The sequence below is a fragment of the Babylonia areolata genome, chromosome 2 (assembly GCF_041734735.1).
Source record: "Babylonia areolata isolate BAREFJ2019XMU chromosome 2, ASM4173473v1, whole genome shotgun sequence".
NCBI classification, from domain to species: domain Eukaryota; kingdom Metazoa; phylum Mollusca; class Gastropoda; order Neogastropoda; family Buccinidae; genus Babylonia; species Babylonia areolata.
This window is the reverse complement of record NC_134877.1, coordinates 52,750,817-52,767,842: the sequence shown is the minus strand read 5'-3', so window position 1 is coordinate 52,767,842 and position 17,026 is coordinate 52,750,817. Positions and strand designations below refer to the sequence as shown.

Below are 17,026 nucleotides of genomic sequence, written 5' to 3'. Positions count from 1 at the left end.
CGAAAAGTAACCATAGCATAGTAGCTGGCTGGCAGTTCCACATACAGCTACTCTAACATTAGGTATTAGGATAGGCTAGATTTTTCCCCCCAACCCACCAGGGGAAAATACAACATCCTTCCAGGCGAAAGTAGCGGGGAAAAACACACACACACACACACCCAAAAACAAAAACAAAACATTTTTTTTTTTAATGCAGTTTCTCAACTTGAAATAGAAGAACTTTTTCTTTTAAAAGATACTTCTGTACAGCTCTCCGTCAGTCTCTCTCCTTTCCCTATACGTACATAACCAAATTCTTAGTTTGTATGGGGATTGCCATAGTATGGTGAAAAAGAAACAAGAAGAAGAAACGTGCGGATCGTATCTCTACTTTCACTTTCTTTAGAGAGGTCATTTCCGCCATCAACGCGCGTATCCAAGGTCATATCCGGGGAGCATGTGTGTGAACAGTTTAATTTCCAGCCGTCACCAGGCGTACATACCCAAACTTCGACTTGTCCTTAGTCATTTCAGGTCTTTCAACAGGAGCAGCTTTGTGATGGGTAAGACAGGAGACAGCATCATGGAGGATCCCGTACAAGCAGGAAAGAGAGCTGCCGCTCGTCGAGCTGTGGATGATAACATTAGAGTGAGTTGATAACAAACGAGGCAGACGGGCTGTAATTCTGCAACCCAGCAGACGATAAACAGAGCCTCGCGTGGGGGTTTTAAGCTCCGCTCTTTCCCACCATTGATTCAGTAGGCTGTCTAGCCGTTCACTGATTTAGCATAAAGCAAGCATAACTTGATTATTGGTTACTGTATTCATGTTTATCAATTCCAGCATCGGATACTACTACTACTAGTGATAATAATTCATCAGTTGGTTCACATTTATAAATAGGATGGGCGGTCATGATTCAGGCGGGAATGGTCATTGTGTGAAACAGAGTATAACAGAAAGGTCATGTTCAACTTTTATTGACAATGTATAACACTGTATAAACAAATTGAGTTGGTTTAGTTTAGTATAGTTAAGAAGTCTCATGGCATGTACAAGAGGGCTGATGTAATTTTTGTTTTCCCTATGTCATGGGTGACAGAACTTGAATAAGTAAAGACAAGTGAAAAAGTAAGCTTGACTGGTGCAGTGGCATAATTTTTTTTTTTTTTTTTTTTTTTTTTTTTTTTTTTTAGAGAGAATTATGATAATTATATCCTCATCTGAGTGCCCTGAGTTTGATCCCCAGTTTTGGCACACCTGGTGGGTGAAGAGTGGAGATTTTTCTGATCTCTGAGGTCAACATAATATGAAGACCTTCTTGTGCCTAAACCCCCTTTGTACACATAATTGTGTATGATATTATATCTGCATGTATGCAGAAAATGAAACGACTGGATCAAAACATTGAGGAGGCCAATTTGACCATTGTCACAACAGACTTGAGATGGGTGCATGTTAAAGAAGAAGAAGAAGAAAGACAAAAAAGAAACAAAAAAGAAAGGAAAAAAAGGCCAATGTGTTAGTGGTGGAATTTATCAGCTTGCAGGGAACTTTTGATGGATGCTCTGAATGATGCAGTGGTCTCTCCACAAACAGCTTCCTCTTTCAGCTGGTTCCATTCTGTTGTTGACTTGAATTCTTAAATCGTTTGGCTTTGCTGAACAGAAGTGCATGTTAAAGATCCTGTAATCCATGTCAGCATTTGGTGCACTATGCAACATGAAAAACAATTGGACAAATGATAGAATTCATATGGAAAGGAACTGAGATAAAAAAAAAAAGAAAAAAAAAAAAAGAAAAAGAAAAGAAAAAAAGGATTTGCACAGTGAAAATGACTGTTTTGAAAACAGGTTCAGGTTTGTTGAAGTAACTTGATCATGAAGAATGGCAAATTATGTTCTTGTTTTTGTATCCCCGAAGGCATTGCTTTTGGTTTTTTCTTGGGCATTAGCTTGAGTCTAAGGAAAAAAAAAAGAATATTCATTTATTATATTATATCATATGCTTTTACGATGTCTTCTTTATTGTTGAGAAACAGGGTTGTGTCATCTGCATGCTTATTGCTTTATTTTAAGCTTTACTCAGTAATTTACTGATTCATTGTTGACTGAGGAGAGAACAATGCCTGAAATGTCGCTGTTTGTTTTGAATGAAAAAAAAAATACTAGGAACATACTTTAAAAATGATCAAGCTACAGTTGATACAGAAAACAACTGGACACACAGAACTGAAGCAGTGGACAGCGTGATTAACACATGGAGTAAAAGAAACCTTGGAATGAATATAATATGGAAGAATAGTTGAAATCAAATGTTTTATTTTCATTGAGTCTGTCTTTGTGATGCAGTTTATTGGTCTACCAGAACAGATTCTAATAAAGATAAACAAAACACTGTATAAATTCATATGGCACAGAAAGGAAACAAATAGGCTAGCCTTTGAAAAAAGTAAAGAGAAAAATAATTTAAACAGATGTCAGCCAAGGAGGGGTGAATATGATTGATTCTGATTTGCAGAACTGGAGGTGTAACCCCAAATGACATAGTGATAAACCTGTAATGGTGAATATGATTGATATTGATTTACAGAACTGGAAGTATATATAATCCCCAAATGGCATCTTGATAAACTGGTAATGATATACATTATGACGTATGAGAGAGAGAGAGAGAGAGAGAGAGTGTGTGTGTGTGTGTGTGTGTGCCCTCGTGCATTTTTGCACATTCTTTCAGAGCTAGATGACCTTGTTTTGATAACCAGGACTGGAAGTGGAAATACACAATATATGTCTTTTTTAATATATAGAATATAGTCCTTGAAAAAGTGCAGTTTTAACTACATAGTTGATTAAGATTGCAGTAGACTTCTCTTATGCTGAAGACAGCTGCCCATGTAATTAAGCTACATCTGTTGAAGCAACACAGCAGCCACACATAGCATTACACTAGTCAGTACTGTAATGATGTAGACTTATCAGTTTATGATTTATGTATAGTTATGCACATGTAAATACATACACATACACACATAAGACAGACAGACACACAAACACACACACACACAAACAAACGCACACACACACACACACACACACACACAGAGTTACAATTGGAATGATCCACCAGAAACCCGATGAAATAAAATATACTGGAAAATTGTGTGTGTGTCTGTGTGTGTGTGTGTGTGTGTGTGTGTGTGTGTGTGTGTGTGAATGCATGATTTATACTGTCACACAACAAACATACTTACATCATCATGTGATTGTACGTCTGAGGATGTGCTTAGGCTTGAGCTGTTTAAAGAAAAAAAATCATTCTACTTGACAAACGGTGTGAAGCAATATATAGCTGTGTTGATAAATAACATATGGTATACTATAAAAACAGCTTTCCACACCATCATCAGTGCAGAACAGTTCTGGTATGCAGGCAATTGTTCACACTCATTATTGTTAAACTATCTCTGTCCTTCTGTCTTAAAAACTACATTTTTTACTGGAATGCCTGTCTTGCTTTGGTAAATTTACTAGTTTTTAAAAGGTATTGTTGGCTTATCCACCTCTGTGCGACATACTGTAAACTGCTTGTGAATGTGTCATACTCACTTAGTTATTTTCAGATATCCATAGTGTCTTATATTATGTTTTGAGTTCAGAGTGCATTCATGATAATAATTAATATATACATACTAACATAGATTGTATGCATCGATTTTGAGAGTCCTGATAATTACATGTATTGAGTCAATACTGATTATGAGAGTCCTAATAATTCCATGTATTGATTTCATACTACTGTGAGAGCCACCACTGGTAATTTGTAAACCAGGTATGTCATGTTTGTCCATGGTTGCAGTGCATATTGTGAAGAGGATGAATGTGGCAACACGTGTCAGTAAAATGGTGGGCTGTGTTTGGGATTCGTGCTTGGCATTTGATTAATGTGGATCACAGAGGGAACAGATGCCGCTTAAATGCCAGCGTTCTCAGTTTGCTATTTATCTTTTCTACCACAGGAACATGTTACAGTAAAGAGATAAAGTTTGATCAAAATGATGGTAGTGCTTGATCAACAGATACTCAGCAAAAGTGTACACTCCTTAACGAAGTTATTCATTTTTTTCAGCAAATGGTGAACAGATAGTAAAATTTGGGGAGGGATACATATGTATACACACACCCACACACTGACACATAGACACAGAACACACACACACACACACACACACACACACACACACACACACACACACACACAGAGTCAAATATACAGACAGTTACATACACACACATACAAGTGTGCATTCATGTGTACACACGCAAGCAAAGGCAATCCGTTACACACACACACACAAGACTGACACACATATGCATACACTATATACAAGCATGCAGTATATTTACACAAATTGCACAGCACATACAACTGATTAGTGGTTTGCTTGTGGAGCAGAACCCTATGATTGTGCAGAAAAAGAATAAAAGATAAAACTAGAATTGCATTCTTCAGTCTCTAGACACTGTAGTGTATTGACCTGTTTCTGCTCTGAAATACATGTAACAGTGTTTGTCATTGCTCTCCCAGTGTTGTGACATGTGATGTATGAGATGCAGTCTTGGTGCACTGGATTATATATTTTTGAAGCAATATAGTAATGCCAAATCTTCCATTCAAAACTTCATGATTGAACTGTCTTACGAAAACAGTGTGCAAATTCACAGTTATGCAAGACCTGTAATGTCCCTATTTTTAAACATTCTCCCATAATGTGCTGTAAGCTTTAATTCAATCAGAAGCAACGCTTGTTATTTACATGTGAAATACAAATATCTTAGAAAATTTATCTGGCTTGGAAATATGTTAAATACCAATGAAAGAGCAACTACAGCAACAAAAAACTCTTATTTGGTTATGAAATTTTTTTTGCTCTCAAAGCCATGTGTATGTGTGGATGAACATGGACACACACACACACACACACACACACACACTTTTTTGGGGGGTGGGGTATGAGGGGAAGTGTGGGGGGCAAAACTGACTGATATGCAGCATACACTTGCTACAAGTGGATTAACAGAGAAGGAAAATGATCATGTTGCTTGGAGGGAAAGAATCAAAATGAAGATTAGAATAAATCTCAGGTATGAATTATCACTTTATTTTATTTTATTTTATTTTTTTAAGTTCTTTCTTATTTATTCTTTTTTTTGTGTGTTTTGCAGGATAACCAAGTGATTGGCATTGGAAGTGGAACAACTATTGTTTCAGCAGTGGAACGATTGGGTAAATGAGTCGGCACTGCAGCTGTTTAAGCAGAGCACATGTTTTTATTGTATATATTGCATTTTGCTGTATTACTCATTTGCACAACAGGTTTTACCGTGTGAGATTGGGGCTGATCTCCCCAGGGAAAGCGCAGGGCCACGGTGCATCACCACCCTTTCTTTTTCCTTCTTTAAAAGTCTTTTTTCCTCCCTGCAAGTGTAATTATTTGTTTTCCTATGGAAGTGGATATTGCTACAGAATTTTGCCAGGGACACCTTTTTGTTGCCAAAGATTCTTGTACATGCTACAGACGGACCTTGGTTGATCGGCTCATCTGAATGACTATACTTACTTATTTCTGCTCAGGCAACAGTATCAAGAGATGTTTGTTGTTGACACTTTTTGTTCCGTTTTTGTTTGCATGCCTTATTTTTGTTTATTAAACTATCTGTCATGCTTAGACTACAGACAGGTAAATCACACTACTAAATGCCCTTGTGCATACCTCTGAACATGCATGCAGACAAATGATGCATGCTTGCATAGAAACACACACACTCACACACACACTCACACACACATTCACTCACACACTTACACACTTACACATATGGTGTACTCACTCACACACACACGCGGTCTCACCGAGACAGACAGGCTTAAGTCATTCAGATGAAATGATTTACCTAGATCTTGTGTGTAGCATGTACTTGTGCACATGAAAGAACCTACAGCTACAAAAGGGTTGTTTTGGGCAAAATTCTTTAGAAAAATCCTCATTTTTAGCAAAGCAATTACACTTGCAGGCAGAAAAAAGGGGAAAAAATAGTGGCGCAGTTTTTGGTTTCGTGCTGTCCTGGGGAGAGCACCTCAAACTTCACACAGACAAATATGTTGTGAAAAAAAAAAGTAAATCAATACATTGCTTACATTTTCACTGTTTTAGAGAACATGTTTTTTTAAAATAATATATTTGTTCATACTGCAAATGTGGCTGAAGTAATTGAGAATAGAAATCAAATTGCCCAGCACCTGTCGCTTGAATGTAATTGTATCATTGTAGATCTTGGGAGGATGCAAAAAAGATTGAAAATGAAGAAGGGGTGGGGGAAGATGAAAAGTAAAATGTTAGTGTGTACTTTATTTTTCTTTTGAATCAATGGCTTCAGTATTTTAAAGATTGCCATCAGTGATCTTGTGATTTATCATATTTGTGATATTGTTTCTGATGTTATGAAATATATATTATTTGTAATATCATCAGTGATCAAAAGATTATGGATCAAATGATATTTATGATATAATTTGCTTTTCAGTGGAAAGAGTCAGAGATGAAGGTCTCAGCGTCGTATGTATTCCAACATCATTTCAGGTATGTGGCCAGCTAATACAGTTAGCAGAAAGTTTAGGTATGTGGCTACTTAATATAAAGTACTTTATAATTTGCTAACTGCAGCTTGTACTGGATAGTATAATGGTGTGTATGTGTGTGTGCATGAGACAGAGAGCAAGCATGGTTGCAATTTTTCACAGCTTTTCTATTTATGCTGAAGAAGTTTGACATCTATGTAATGTGTTGTGTGTGTGTGTGTGTGTGTGTGTGTGTGTGTGTGTGTGTGTGTGAGCAATTGAGTTGGATGAGTAGTGTCATAGTGTCTGTTTGCAGTGAGTGTAATTGATTTTTTTCTATTATTTTGTCATTTATTATTATTATTTTTTTTATTGAATAATGTTTTATTTTATTATGTTTTTTTTTTCTCTCTTAAGAAACGTACATAATCAAAGCATGGTGTTGTGATACTAGTAGTTTGTTATGATTCACTTTCATTCACCTGAACCTGTAGGAAACATAACTATGGTATGTTTTCTTAAAACAGTGGATGTCATCTGCAAATTGCACTGTTTGATTTCAGGCGCGGCAGCTGATTCTTGAAAATAAGTTGCAGCTTGGAACACTGGAGCAATACCCTGAGGTTAGTTTGCATACATGCATTCATGTGTGTGTGTGTGTGTGTGTGTAAAACAAATACACTTGCTGACAGAAAAAAGAAGAAAAAGGGTAGCGCTGCACTGTGTGCACTGTTCTGCTCAGGGAGTGCAGCATGATATCACACTGAGAAATCTGTTGACAGAAAAGTGATCCAATACAATGCAATTCAATCCAGCACAATACAAAGCAATACCTGCAGATTTCTGTTGTCTGCAGGAAACTCATATCAGATAGACTTCATTGTATGGAGAATGAAATGCTTATAGAAGTAAAGGCCTGAATGCTTGTTTTATTTTGATTTTTTAACTAATAATTGTTTTAAAAATGGATGTGACTTCAATTGCTTGATGAGCAAGAATTCTTGTACAACTAGAAGACAGTAATCATGGAAAATTCAGTTTTTCAGGGTATTTAAAATAAAGCTTGTATCTTTTATTTTGAATAACGTTCTTACATACCTGTTGTTTGGTACAGAACAGATTTTTGCCAGGAATATATGTTATATGTTTGTTAGGGAGTTTTTATGCTGTCTTGGTTCATGTACATTCTCATACCTGCATGATTTGTGCGTGTGTGTATGACAGCTGGATGTTGCGATAGATGGTGCCGATGAAGTTGATGCAAAGTTAAACCTCATCAAGGGAGGGGGAGGATGTCTGACCCAAGAAAAAATCATTGCATCTTGCGCCAAGGAGTTCTTCATTATAGCAGATGACAGGTGTGTTCTTGATACTTCAACAGAATGTGTGATAATGAATGTGAGAGTACTGAGTTCGGAAATAGCAAGGTGAAAATATAAAAGGTGCTGTGATCTCCAGTGTTAGAAACTATCATTTGTACCATTTTAACTGTCAGTGATTAATGCACATGATGATCGTCCAATGAAATTGTCCAGCTTAGAATTCATGCTTGACCACAGTGTAATGGATCTTGTGATTGGCCAATGTTCTGAAGGCTTCAACCCTCACTATATGAGAAAGTAACATCAGAATGTAGACCTCCCTCCTGGGATTCATTGCATAGTTCGGCAGTGGTTCATCAGCTAATTAACTGGTGGTAATTACACTAATATTGAGAGATTTTATGCCATAAAACCTAGCTTGGGTGCCAGAAAACATGTAAGCTTAACAAGAGACGATCCATGCAGCACTTGTAGTCAGAGTAAGCAAAGAAAACTTTACCAAAGTGGACATCACTTAGCCTTCTGGCATTTATTTAAAGTTATTTGTATGTGTAAGTGTCACATGTGTAAGTACATATGATGCTTTCTGTTTGTCGGGCTTCACCACAGATCACCAGCTCTTTGACCCATCACTCCTGTATGTGCAGAAAGGACACAGGTGTACTTGGTACACACTGGAAGAAAGGGGTGCCCATTGAGGTGGTGCCCATGGCCTATCACCCAATCCAGTTAAAGATCCAGAAGATGCTTGGAGGCAAAGTGGAGCTACGCATGGCCAACAGAAAGGCTGTATGTTCAAGCTTTATACAAAATAAAAGAAAAAATAAAGAGAGAGAGGGAGAGAGAGAGAGAGAGATTGATGCAAAATATTAAAAAGAAAATGGGATTGGTGAACATTGTTCATCTTTCATTTGATTTTTTTCATGTTATTTTCCAGGATAAAAGCTTTAATTATATGAAAATAAACAATAGTGAAGAAGTAGAGCCCCATATATTAGACAGATGAAAACAGATTGGTGAGTGCAGGGTGCTGTGGTCTCGCGAGGTGTAAGTGCTTGTGAGTAAGAGGAGACTGGGAGAATGGAGGGCTTGTGTGTGTGTGTGTGTGTGTGTGTGTGCAAAAACATATACAATAAAGATTTCAACAGAGGTGGTGTTATTTGACCCTCCTTACGCCATGTCTGTGACCAAGATGTTACTCATGCTGTTTTGTTGTTAAAAGCTCTTTTGTTGTTGTTACTTTATCATTTTTTTCTGAAGATTTTCATTTAAGCTATTTTGTTACTGAATGACATTTCTGAGGTCTGTAATCGGATGTAAGCTGAAATTTTTGTCTGTGACTGGCAGGGTCCGATTGTGACTGACAATGGAAACTTCATAGTGGACTGGTTGTTTGATGGCCAGCAAGTGGACTGGCTTGATGCTGATCGTAAACTTCACTGCATTCCAGGTACCATAACAATATTAGCTGTTGCTCAAAGCATTGACCCCTTGAGTACTCCAGGGCAGAAATTTCCATCCCATTCAGGTGTCCCAGGATAGAAATTTATGCCCGTGTCATTATAGGAATTTTCCTATTGCAGAATCATTAAATTCATTTGAAATTGACATAACTAGAGAGTGTGTTCATTTTCATTACAGAAAAGTATAAGTTCTACATAGTTTCTTTTAGTAGTTTTCTTTATTATTTCCCTCCATGACCAAAGCATACCTTGGCAAATAGTTGTCACTGAATATAAAATAGGCTATGCACTGAAAGGGTTAAAGAACTATGCAAACAAATAAATCAAAATTAAATGTTGATTATCAAGCAAATCAAAATTATGTTGATTATCAAAAAAATCTAAATTAAATGTTGATTATGTAGAATAAGTTTCCCACCAGCTGCTGTGGCAAAGTGGTTAGCGTTGTGGACTGACAGCAGCGGAGGTGGGTTTTTCGGCCTGTGACCGGCTCCTACCCAGAGTTGAGTGTGCTGTGGGCTTAAATGTGGAGACTGGGACCACACAGTCGAGTGTCATCCACTTCAATGATGCATCTTTGGGTGTGTTGCTCCAATTACCTGACCAACACTGCAGTTGTCTGTGTCTTTTGGGCCTGGTTAACACCAGGATGTCATGACAGAAAGCGTAGAGTACAGCCTTGTCATGCAGTCCCCAACCACTATAGACCTCCATAGTAAATCCTCCTCCTCCTCCTCCTTCATCATCAATATAAACAAAACGATCTCAAGGTCTGTGGCCTTTCATGCCCTGCTCTCTTGGTGACCTCAGTTTTGATACCCCTCCACTTCCGTGCTTGGGGCGAGTCCTGTCAATGTCTTCAATGTCGGCAGATTCATGGGGGCCTGTTGTTTGGGGGACGTGATGGTGGTCTTCACCCTGGGAGGGATGTTCACTCAATCTGGCTATGCGACTAAACCATTATTGTCGTTAGTAGGGGGCTTAGTAGGTGGTGTCCTAAGTACGTTAAATCAGAACAGGCACCACTGAACACCACCGAAGTGACTCAGCAGCAGCGCAGGGTCTCCTCTGGTGTGTGGCCTCCTGTCGACCTAACATTGATGGTTCCCTGCAGACTGCCGACACTGGAACTGTGACGGACGAACCCGGATGTGGCTGTGTTTGGGGGAATCTAAATGAGTGGCATGGGAGTAATGCCACTGAAACGGTGCAGATGATGATGGGGCAGCAAAAAAAAAAAAAAATGTTTCCCAAAAATATGGTCAGTGGTACCAAATTTATTTTATGTCACAAAAACTTACTTTTTTGAAAAGTAACATTTGTATCTAGGAGTTGCCATGGCAGATGTTGGTCTTCTGATCCAATGTTCACCATTGATCAGGGTTTGTGGCCCGGTTTTGGCATGGAATGGTGTTCTTAGGAAAAGCACTTTACGCTGATTTTCCTCACTCCACCCTTGTGTGAATGGGTAACTGGTTACGGAAGTTTAGAATGGAGGAATGAGAGGACTGGGTCCTGCCTTCTGTCCCAATCCCTTGACACAGTGAATGTTATTGTGGCCGTGAAGGGCTGTGGCATTTTTAACCTTTAAACTTAACCAATACATTTACGCAGTTTACGCAACATTTTCAGCTTAAACTATTTGTGATCTCACAGCTGGCTGTAACACAAAGTTGTACTGTCTCTGCAGGTGTGTTGGAAACTGGTCTGTTCCTAAACATGGCCAAGGCAGCTTACTTTGGAACATCGGATGGGAAAGTCTCCATCCGTGCGGCTTCAGACTCATAACCAGTTTCAGTTGTTCAGTCCTAACGACTGTCTGCATTCGACAACCAGAACCAAGGTGTGACAGATGGAAGTGAAAGTAATGTAAGTTTTAAAAAAAAGAAAGAAAAAAAAATACAGGCAGTGGTTTTCAGCGAAAGCTGGACTGTTGCTTCCTTTATGAACAGGGAGATTGAAGCACAAGAGAAGGGGTTTGCTTTCCCACTGGTGTATAATTTTCAGTCCTGAGTTCAGTGGGAAAACGAACCCCTTCCCCACCTGTTTATGATTTTTAGTCCTGTGTTCAGTCAGGTATGATTATGCAAGTTAATGTATGTATGATTCCCAACAGTTTCTGATTCCTTCCAGTTTTTATGTATGGTTTCCATTCTTCTTTTTTTTAAGGGCTTGTGTCTGCTTGGGGCAAAGGTGGTGTGATGGACAGTTTAATATCTGCATGATTTATGTTGGGTATGCCTTGTATGTTGCAACTAAGAAAATTGCTGATGCTTAACTGTGCTATTCAAGCGTATGCTTCTTTGCTATAAAATTATATTTCTTTGTAGTGATATGGTTTGAAATTCCCTTTGTCATTATGTATGAAATGTTTTGGTGCTCCAAATCACATGGCACTAAAGTTGAAGAGCTGTTCTCCCCAAAAGGAATCATCAACCATAATTAACATTAATTACATTGCTGTCTCAACTATTGCTTCCTGTTGTCTAAATTGTCACCTGCATGCCTTTGGGAAGTCTGTTGCTTGCCCTTTGTCATTGCTACTGTGATTTACCTCAAATACCTTGAATATTGTGAATGACTATATTTTGATTAAAAAAAAGAAGAAAAAAACCCAAAACATTTGAAATGTAAGCAGGCTTAACAGATATATGTATATATATATATCTCTGGTCATAGCAATAAACGAATCTGCACTGGCTGAAAGAATAAAAACTCACAATTATGCACCCCATTATTAGTTTATGTTAAGACATTTTTTTAATGCATTATTACATGCATTAGCTTCATAGCTTTTATCCTTTCATGAGACATAATTTATTCAACCGTCTGGGTGTATGTGTATTCATGCACATCATCTTTTGACTTCTTGAATTTTTCAAGAGTTCCATCAAGTTTCACCCCCTACCCCTATTGTTGACACAAGAAAATTATGAATCAAATCACTTTATTTAACCACCCCATGAAACTGTTTTGTTGTTGATTTTTTATCACTGCCATTCGGATTCAGCTCACAAAGGGATGTTTACTAGAATGAATGCTTCAGAGTACTGTTCATGTTTGTTTTTTTCTTTTGATTGGGGATTGAGGTGCTGCTGCTCACTTTGTTGAGATTTTTACATGAGTGATATGAAGCACAATGTATTTGTTTTGAAGTGTGTGAACAGCAGTCAGAGATTAGAGATATTGTTTTGAATTTGCATTTCATCAACACACTCAAGATAATTAGTGGATAGCAAATTAAGAGAGAGAGGATGAATGTGAATGACCAATGGAAACCTTTCATTTGTTGGCTTGGTTAGATGTTTTTGTTTTATTGTTTTGTGTGTGTGTTCAAGCTGAGATAAGACGGTTCTACTGGCCACCATTTTGTAGTGAGTGTGAACGATGAAAACATTTTTTCATTAAAAAGAAATTGAAAAAACTGTAAATTGAGCAGAAAAAAAATGACAAAAAAGGCCTTGAAACACACATGCATGCTCATACACAAACTACCCTTACTCATATTCATATTGTAACTACCCTTACTCATATTCATATTGTAATTCAATCAGATTATTGAAGCAACTCTTAATTACAAGGAAAAATAATTATTGTTTAATTGTTTGACAATATGTTGCTGTGTATTGACCAATTTTTTGAAGATTTGATGAACTGACTGACAGTTCTTGCCAATGATCATGTGTTCCAAACCGGTGTTACACTGGTTAACCTTGCTGTATGTGGTTTAACCATGGTTTATTATTTTCTGTCATTTGTTTTATGTAATACTGTGTGTGGATATAAAATGTACAAGACGGTGCATTAATCAGAGATGAAATGTGGGATTGACAGTAGTATAGCTATGGAAAAAGTGAGATGGACACTCACTGGTCTCTCTCACATTTGTTTTCTGATGGTAAAAGTTTTCATGTTGGCATGTTTGAGGAAAATGATCTATGCATTTGAGTACATTAAGATTTGTATTTGACCAGCATTTGTAGTTGTCTGATTGGGATGAAACTGGCAGAATGTTGCCAGAACAGGTGTTTTTTTATCTGTAACAACTGAACTTTTTTTTTCTTTAACAACTGAACATCATCAAATTTTAGCACTTGCTGTCTCAACATATTTCTTGTCATCATTCTTCTATGAAAAGCTCAGAACAGCTTTGAAAGCAATTGATGTATACTCCACAGTTTGGATATGGATGGATGTGATGTTGAGGTTTTAATTTTATATTATTTAATGTGTATAATTTTTTTTTTTTTTACATTAATACAAAAATTTAATGTTCCTGCCCTCTGGAATTTTTGAGGGCAGTTATTGGTTTTCAGTTTTCGTTCCTATCTTTGTCGTCTCAGAGTTTCTACCTTCTGGGTCAGACCATTTGTATTTTTCTCCAGCTGTTCAGTTTGTTTTTGTTTTTGTTAGCATTTATAATCATGCGTTTTTCATCTGGCTTTCTTTACCATCCGAAAGGTGAGTTTAGGGCTAGGGTTTTTTTTTGGGGGGTGGGGTTGGGTGGGGTGTTGTTTTGTTTTAGATTACTCCTGCTTTCTGGTATGATTTTGAACTTGATAATCTCATTTGTTGTATGACATGTAATTTTTTTTTATTCAAATCCCCTGAGCATATTCTAGATATTGTTTGAAGAGTGTGGAACCAAAGAGAATATCCTGAGCTTTTCTGCATTCTGACATTTTATTATTATTATTCATTATAATTTTTAAGTAGATGTTTTGGCCTTGTTTCTGGATGTAACTCTAGATCCATTACAGTTACCAGAGCGATGTTACAATGGGGAGTATTCAAAATTGGCTATTTTTGGGTCCGGGTTTTACAACTCTGATAGTCTTAGCAATCAGCTGGACTTTATATATATCTGCACAAAAGCATGATTTTGCCTTTCATCAGTTGTAATAAAAATATTCTTACCTGTAGAAATCTTGATTTTTTTTTGTTTATATGGTATGACGTGAGCTTTTAATCTTTTGTGAATTACCACAGCAAACTTAAGCCCCTGTGGGAATATCGCAGGGACCCTTTCAGTATACTATAAATACTATCCCCATCTTCTGGAAAATCTGTACTGGAAATTTCCTTTTTTCTCTTAGGGGGCACCAGAATGTGGAGAGATGTCCATTTGCAATGATTGGTTTTATGTCTGTTGCTATCATTTATTCAGGTTAGTTTGAAAAAACAAAAATTCTTTGGCAAAAAATTTACAGAATGGTTTGAAATCAGAGGAATGTTTTGCATTTATGTGCATGAATATGTATTTGAGCCTTATCTTCTTTTCCATTTTTTTTCAAGCTCAATTGGATCAGTATTTACAGTTTTCCACCCATTATGGCCCTGTGTGGTTGGCTGGGCTAAAAGCAACAAAAAGGCTACTGAAACCATCGGTACGCAGATTGCATGACCCCTTCCTTATTCAGTACTGGTGTTAATAATCCCAGACAACACTATGACCAGAGAGTCACCAAAATGCATCCATATTCCAATAGAAATGGTTAAGTGAATCTGGTAGCTTAACAATTTAGCAGATGTATGTTTCCTTTCGTTAAAAAACAAAAGAAATGGCTAAATAAGTAAGGTAGCTTAAAGATTCAGCTTATGTATTTGTTTTCCTTGATTAAGAAAAATTTTTTTCCACATTGCTTCACACACATGTAATTAAATAAAAAGTATAGAAAGAGAAAAGTGAACAAGACGGAAATGCACAAATATGTTCAGGATGAACACTAGCAGCATGTTTAATGCAACAAACCTGCAATTAAGAAGAATTTGTATCACAATATTTGCCATTTTTACTCTTATTTTTTCCGTCTTTTTTCTTTCTTTCCTTTTTTTTGCATTAAAATGTCTGACCAATTCAACACCAAAAATTGTCATTTGAGTTAATTTCTGACCAAAATCCTGTTCAAAGAGAGAAAGAAAAGAAAAAAAAAAAGTAAAAGAGAAAAAAAAGATGGCAGTACTGACAAATATAATGACCAGAGCACAGGTATCAAAGAGTACTAAAAATAATGCTTTAAGCACCATACACACTGCTTTTCAGACTAAACTAAATTAAAAGGAATAAAAACTGCACTTTTATTTTTCAATCAGAGGAGGATAAATGCTTTGAAATCTCACTGTCATGTATATGAAGGCACTTGTTCTGTACGTATGTGCATGTAAGTCATGTCTTGTTTTTCCTGCATGCACAGAATTATACTTCCAGTCATGTGTATGTGTGCTCATCTGTGCACAAGTGTGAATATGTGCAAATCAGCTATTTAAAAAAAAGGAAAGTATAAACTTTAAGACAGAAAGGCACATTTGGATCAATAAAAAAAATTCCATGCACATGTTTCTATTCATCTTACACAACCAAGCTCAAGTCTGGCAAAAAAAATACAAAAGCCAATGGCGAAGTGATGGTTACTGTAAAGTTCACTAACTCTGTCAAAGGTGCAGCACAGACTGGCCTCCCATTTAGCTAATGTTCTCTTTGACACCAAGGCTTGGTTTAAGTCAAAGTTTAAACAAATATTTTCATGCACAACCTTGAACATGCCTCTGATGTTGACAGTTTTATCAATCATTTGACAGGCAATTTAATAAAACATTAACTTCACACTAACATGATTAAAAAGAAGAAAAAAAAGAAAGAAGAAGAAAACAAAACCACAAAATGCCTAAGGTCCTAGGCGCAAAAAAAGAATCCAACAAATTAAGAATTTCAATTGAGTCCAGAAAATTAAACAATATTCTAGACTTTCTAGAAAAAACAATGTAAAGATGAATTGACCCAACAAGGCAGAAAATAAGTAAGATGTCGTTTTTCACAAACTCATTTACAGAACAGACAATAAAAACTCAAATGTGAGTTGCTTTCTGTACAGTGCAGTCTGTTGAGAAAAAAAAAGAGATGTGAGGATATCAAAGGAATCTGTTGGAATGTTAATGGACACAGGTTTCACTTTTTCATGAAAACAAATTTTGCTTGCGTTCAGGATAAACCACAATTTTATATATGTGTATAAAAATACACAAAAATGTCAAATCCTATAACAGCCCCCGCTTTGCTTTGACAGAAAGATTATACTTTATATGGATATTTTTCATATAAAAACCAGCAGAAACCCTGTTGTAAGTGTATGGGTCCAATTACTGTAAATATTCCACCAGAAAGAGGAAGAAAGAAACTGTGATACAAATGGCAAACGAAGACAACCTGAAAACAAATACAATGGGCAATGGTATCTCCAGGCATATACAAGAAACAATACATATCATAGATGAATGGTCATGCTGCACACATATTCCATAGAAGGAGCTTTGACCCTGCAAAGAAGAAAAAGACAAGAAATAAAATGAAACTGGACAACAAAGAAAAAAAAAGAAAGAGAAGAGAGATTCACAGTCACTGCATTATCATGGTTCACTAACAAATACTTTACACTTTAAACAAAACTAAACAGATGACCAAACCAAACTGGAGTAATCTTGGCTACAACTGAATATGATTATTATATCTTTACATGTTATCTGAAGTCATGGAAGGATGGCCTGAAGATAACAGGTCTTTCGCTTTACTGTCTAATTAGTTAAGGTAAAGCCTGTAACACTCTTGACATAAAACTGCAGCCTGAAACTCAATGACATGGGCT

General features: G+C 36.8%; 1 protein-coding gene across 1 annotated transcript; it reads left to right on the top strand.

The window, feature by feature from the left end:
- The first annotated feature begins 416 nt into the window (after positions 1 to 416).
- LOC143274899 (ribose-5-phosphate isomerase-like) lies at positions 417 to 16,760 on the top strand. The gene is made up of 8 exons (XM_076578884.1): positions 417 to 631; positions 5,209 to 5,269; positions 6,568 to 6,623; positions 7,165 to 7,224; positions 7,826 to 7,959; positions 8,571 to 8,712; positions 9,271 to 9,373; positions 11,077 to 16,760. The coding sequence occupies exons 1-8, from the start codon at positions 440 to 442 to the stop codon at positions 11,172 to 11,174; spliced, it is 846 nt and encodes a 281-aa protein (XP_076434999.1). The 5' UTR covers positions 417 to 439; the 3' UTR covers positions 11,175 to 16,760.
- The last annotated feature ends 266 nt before the right edge of the window (positions 16,761 to 17,026 follow it).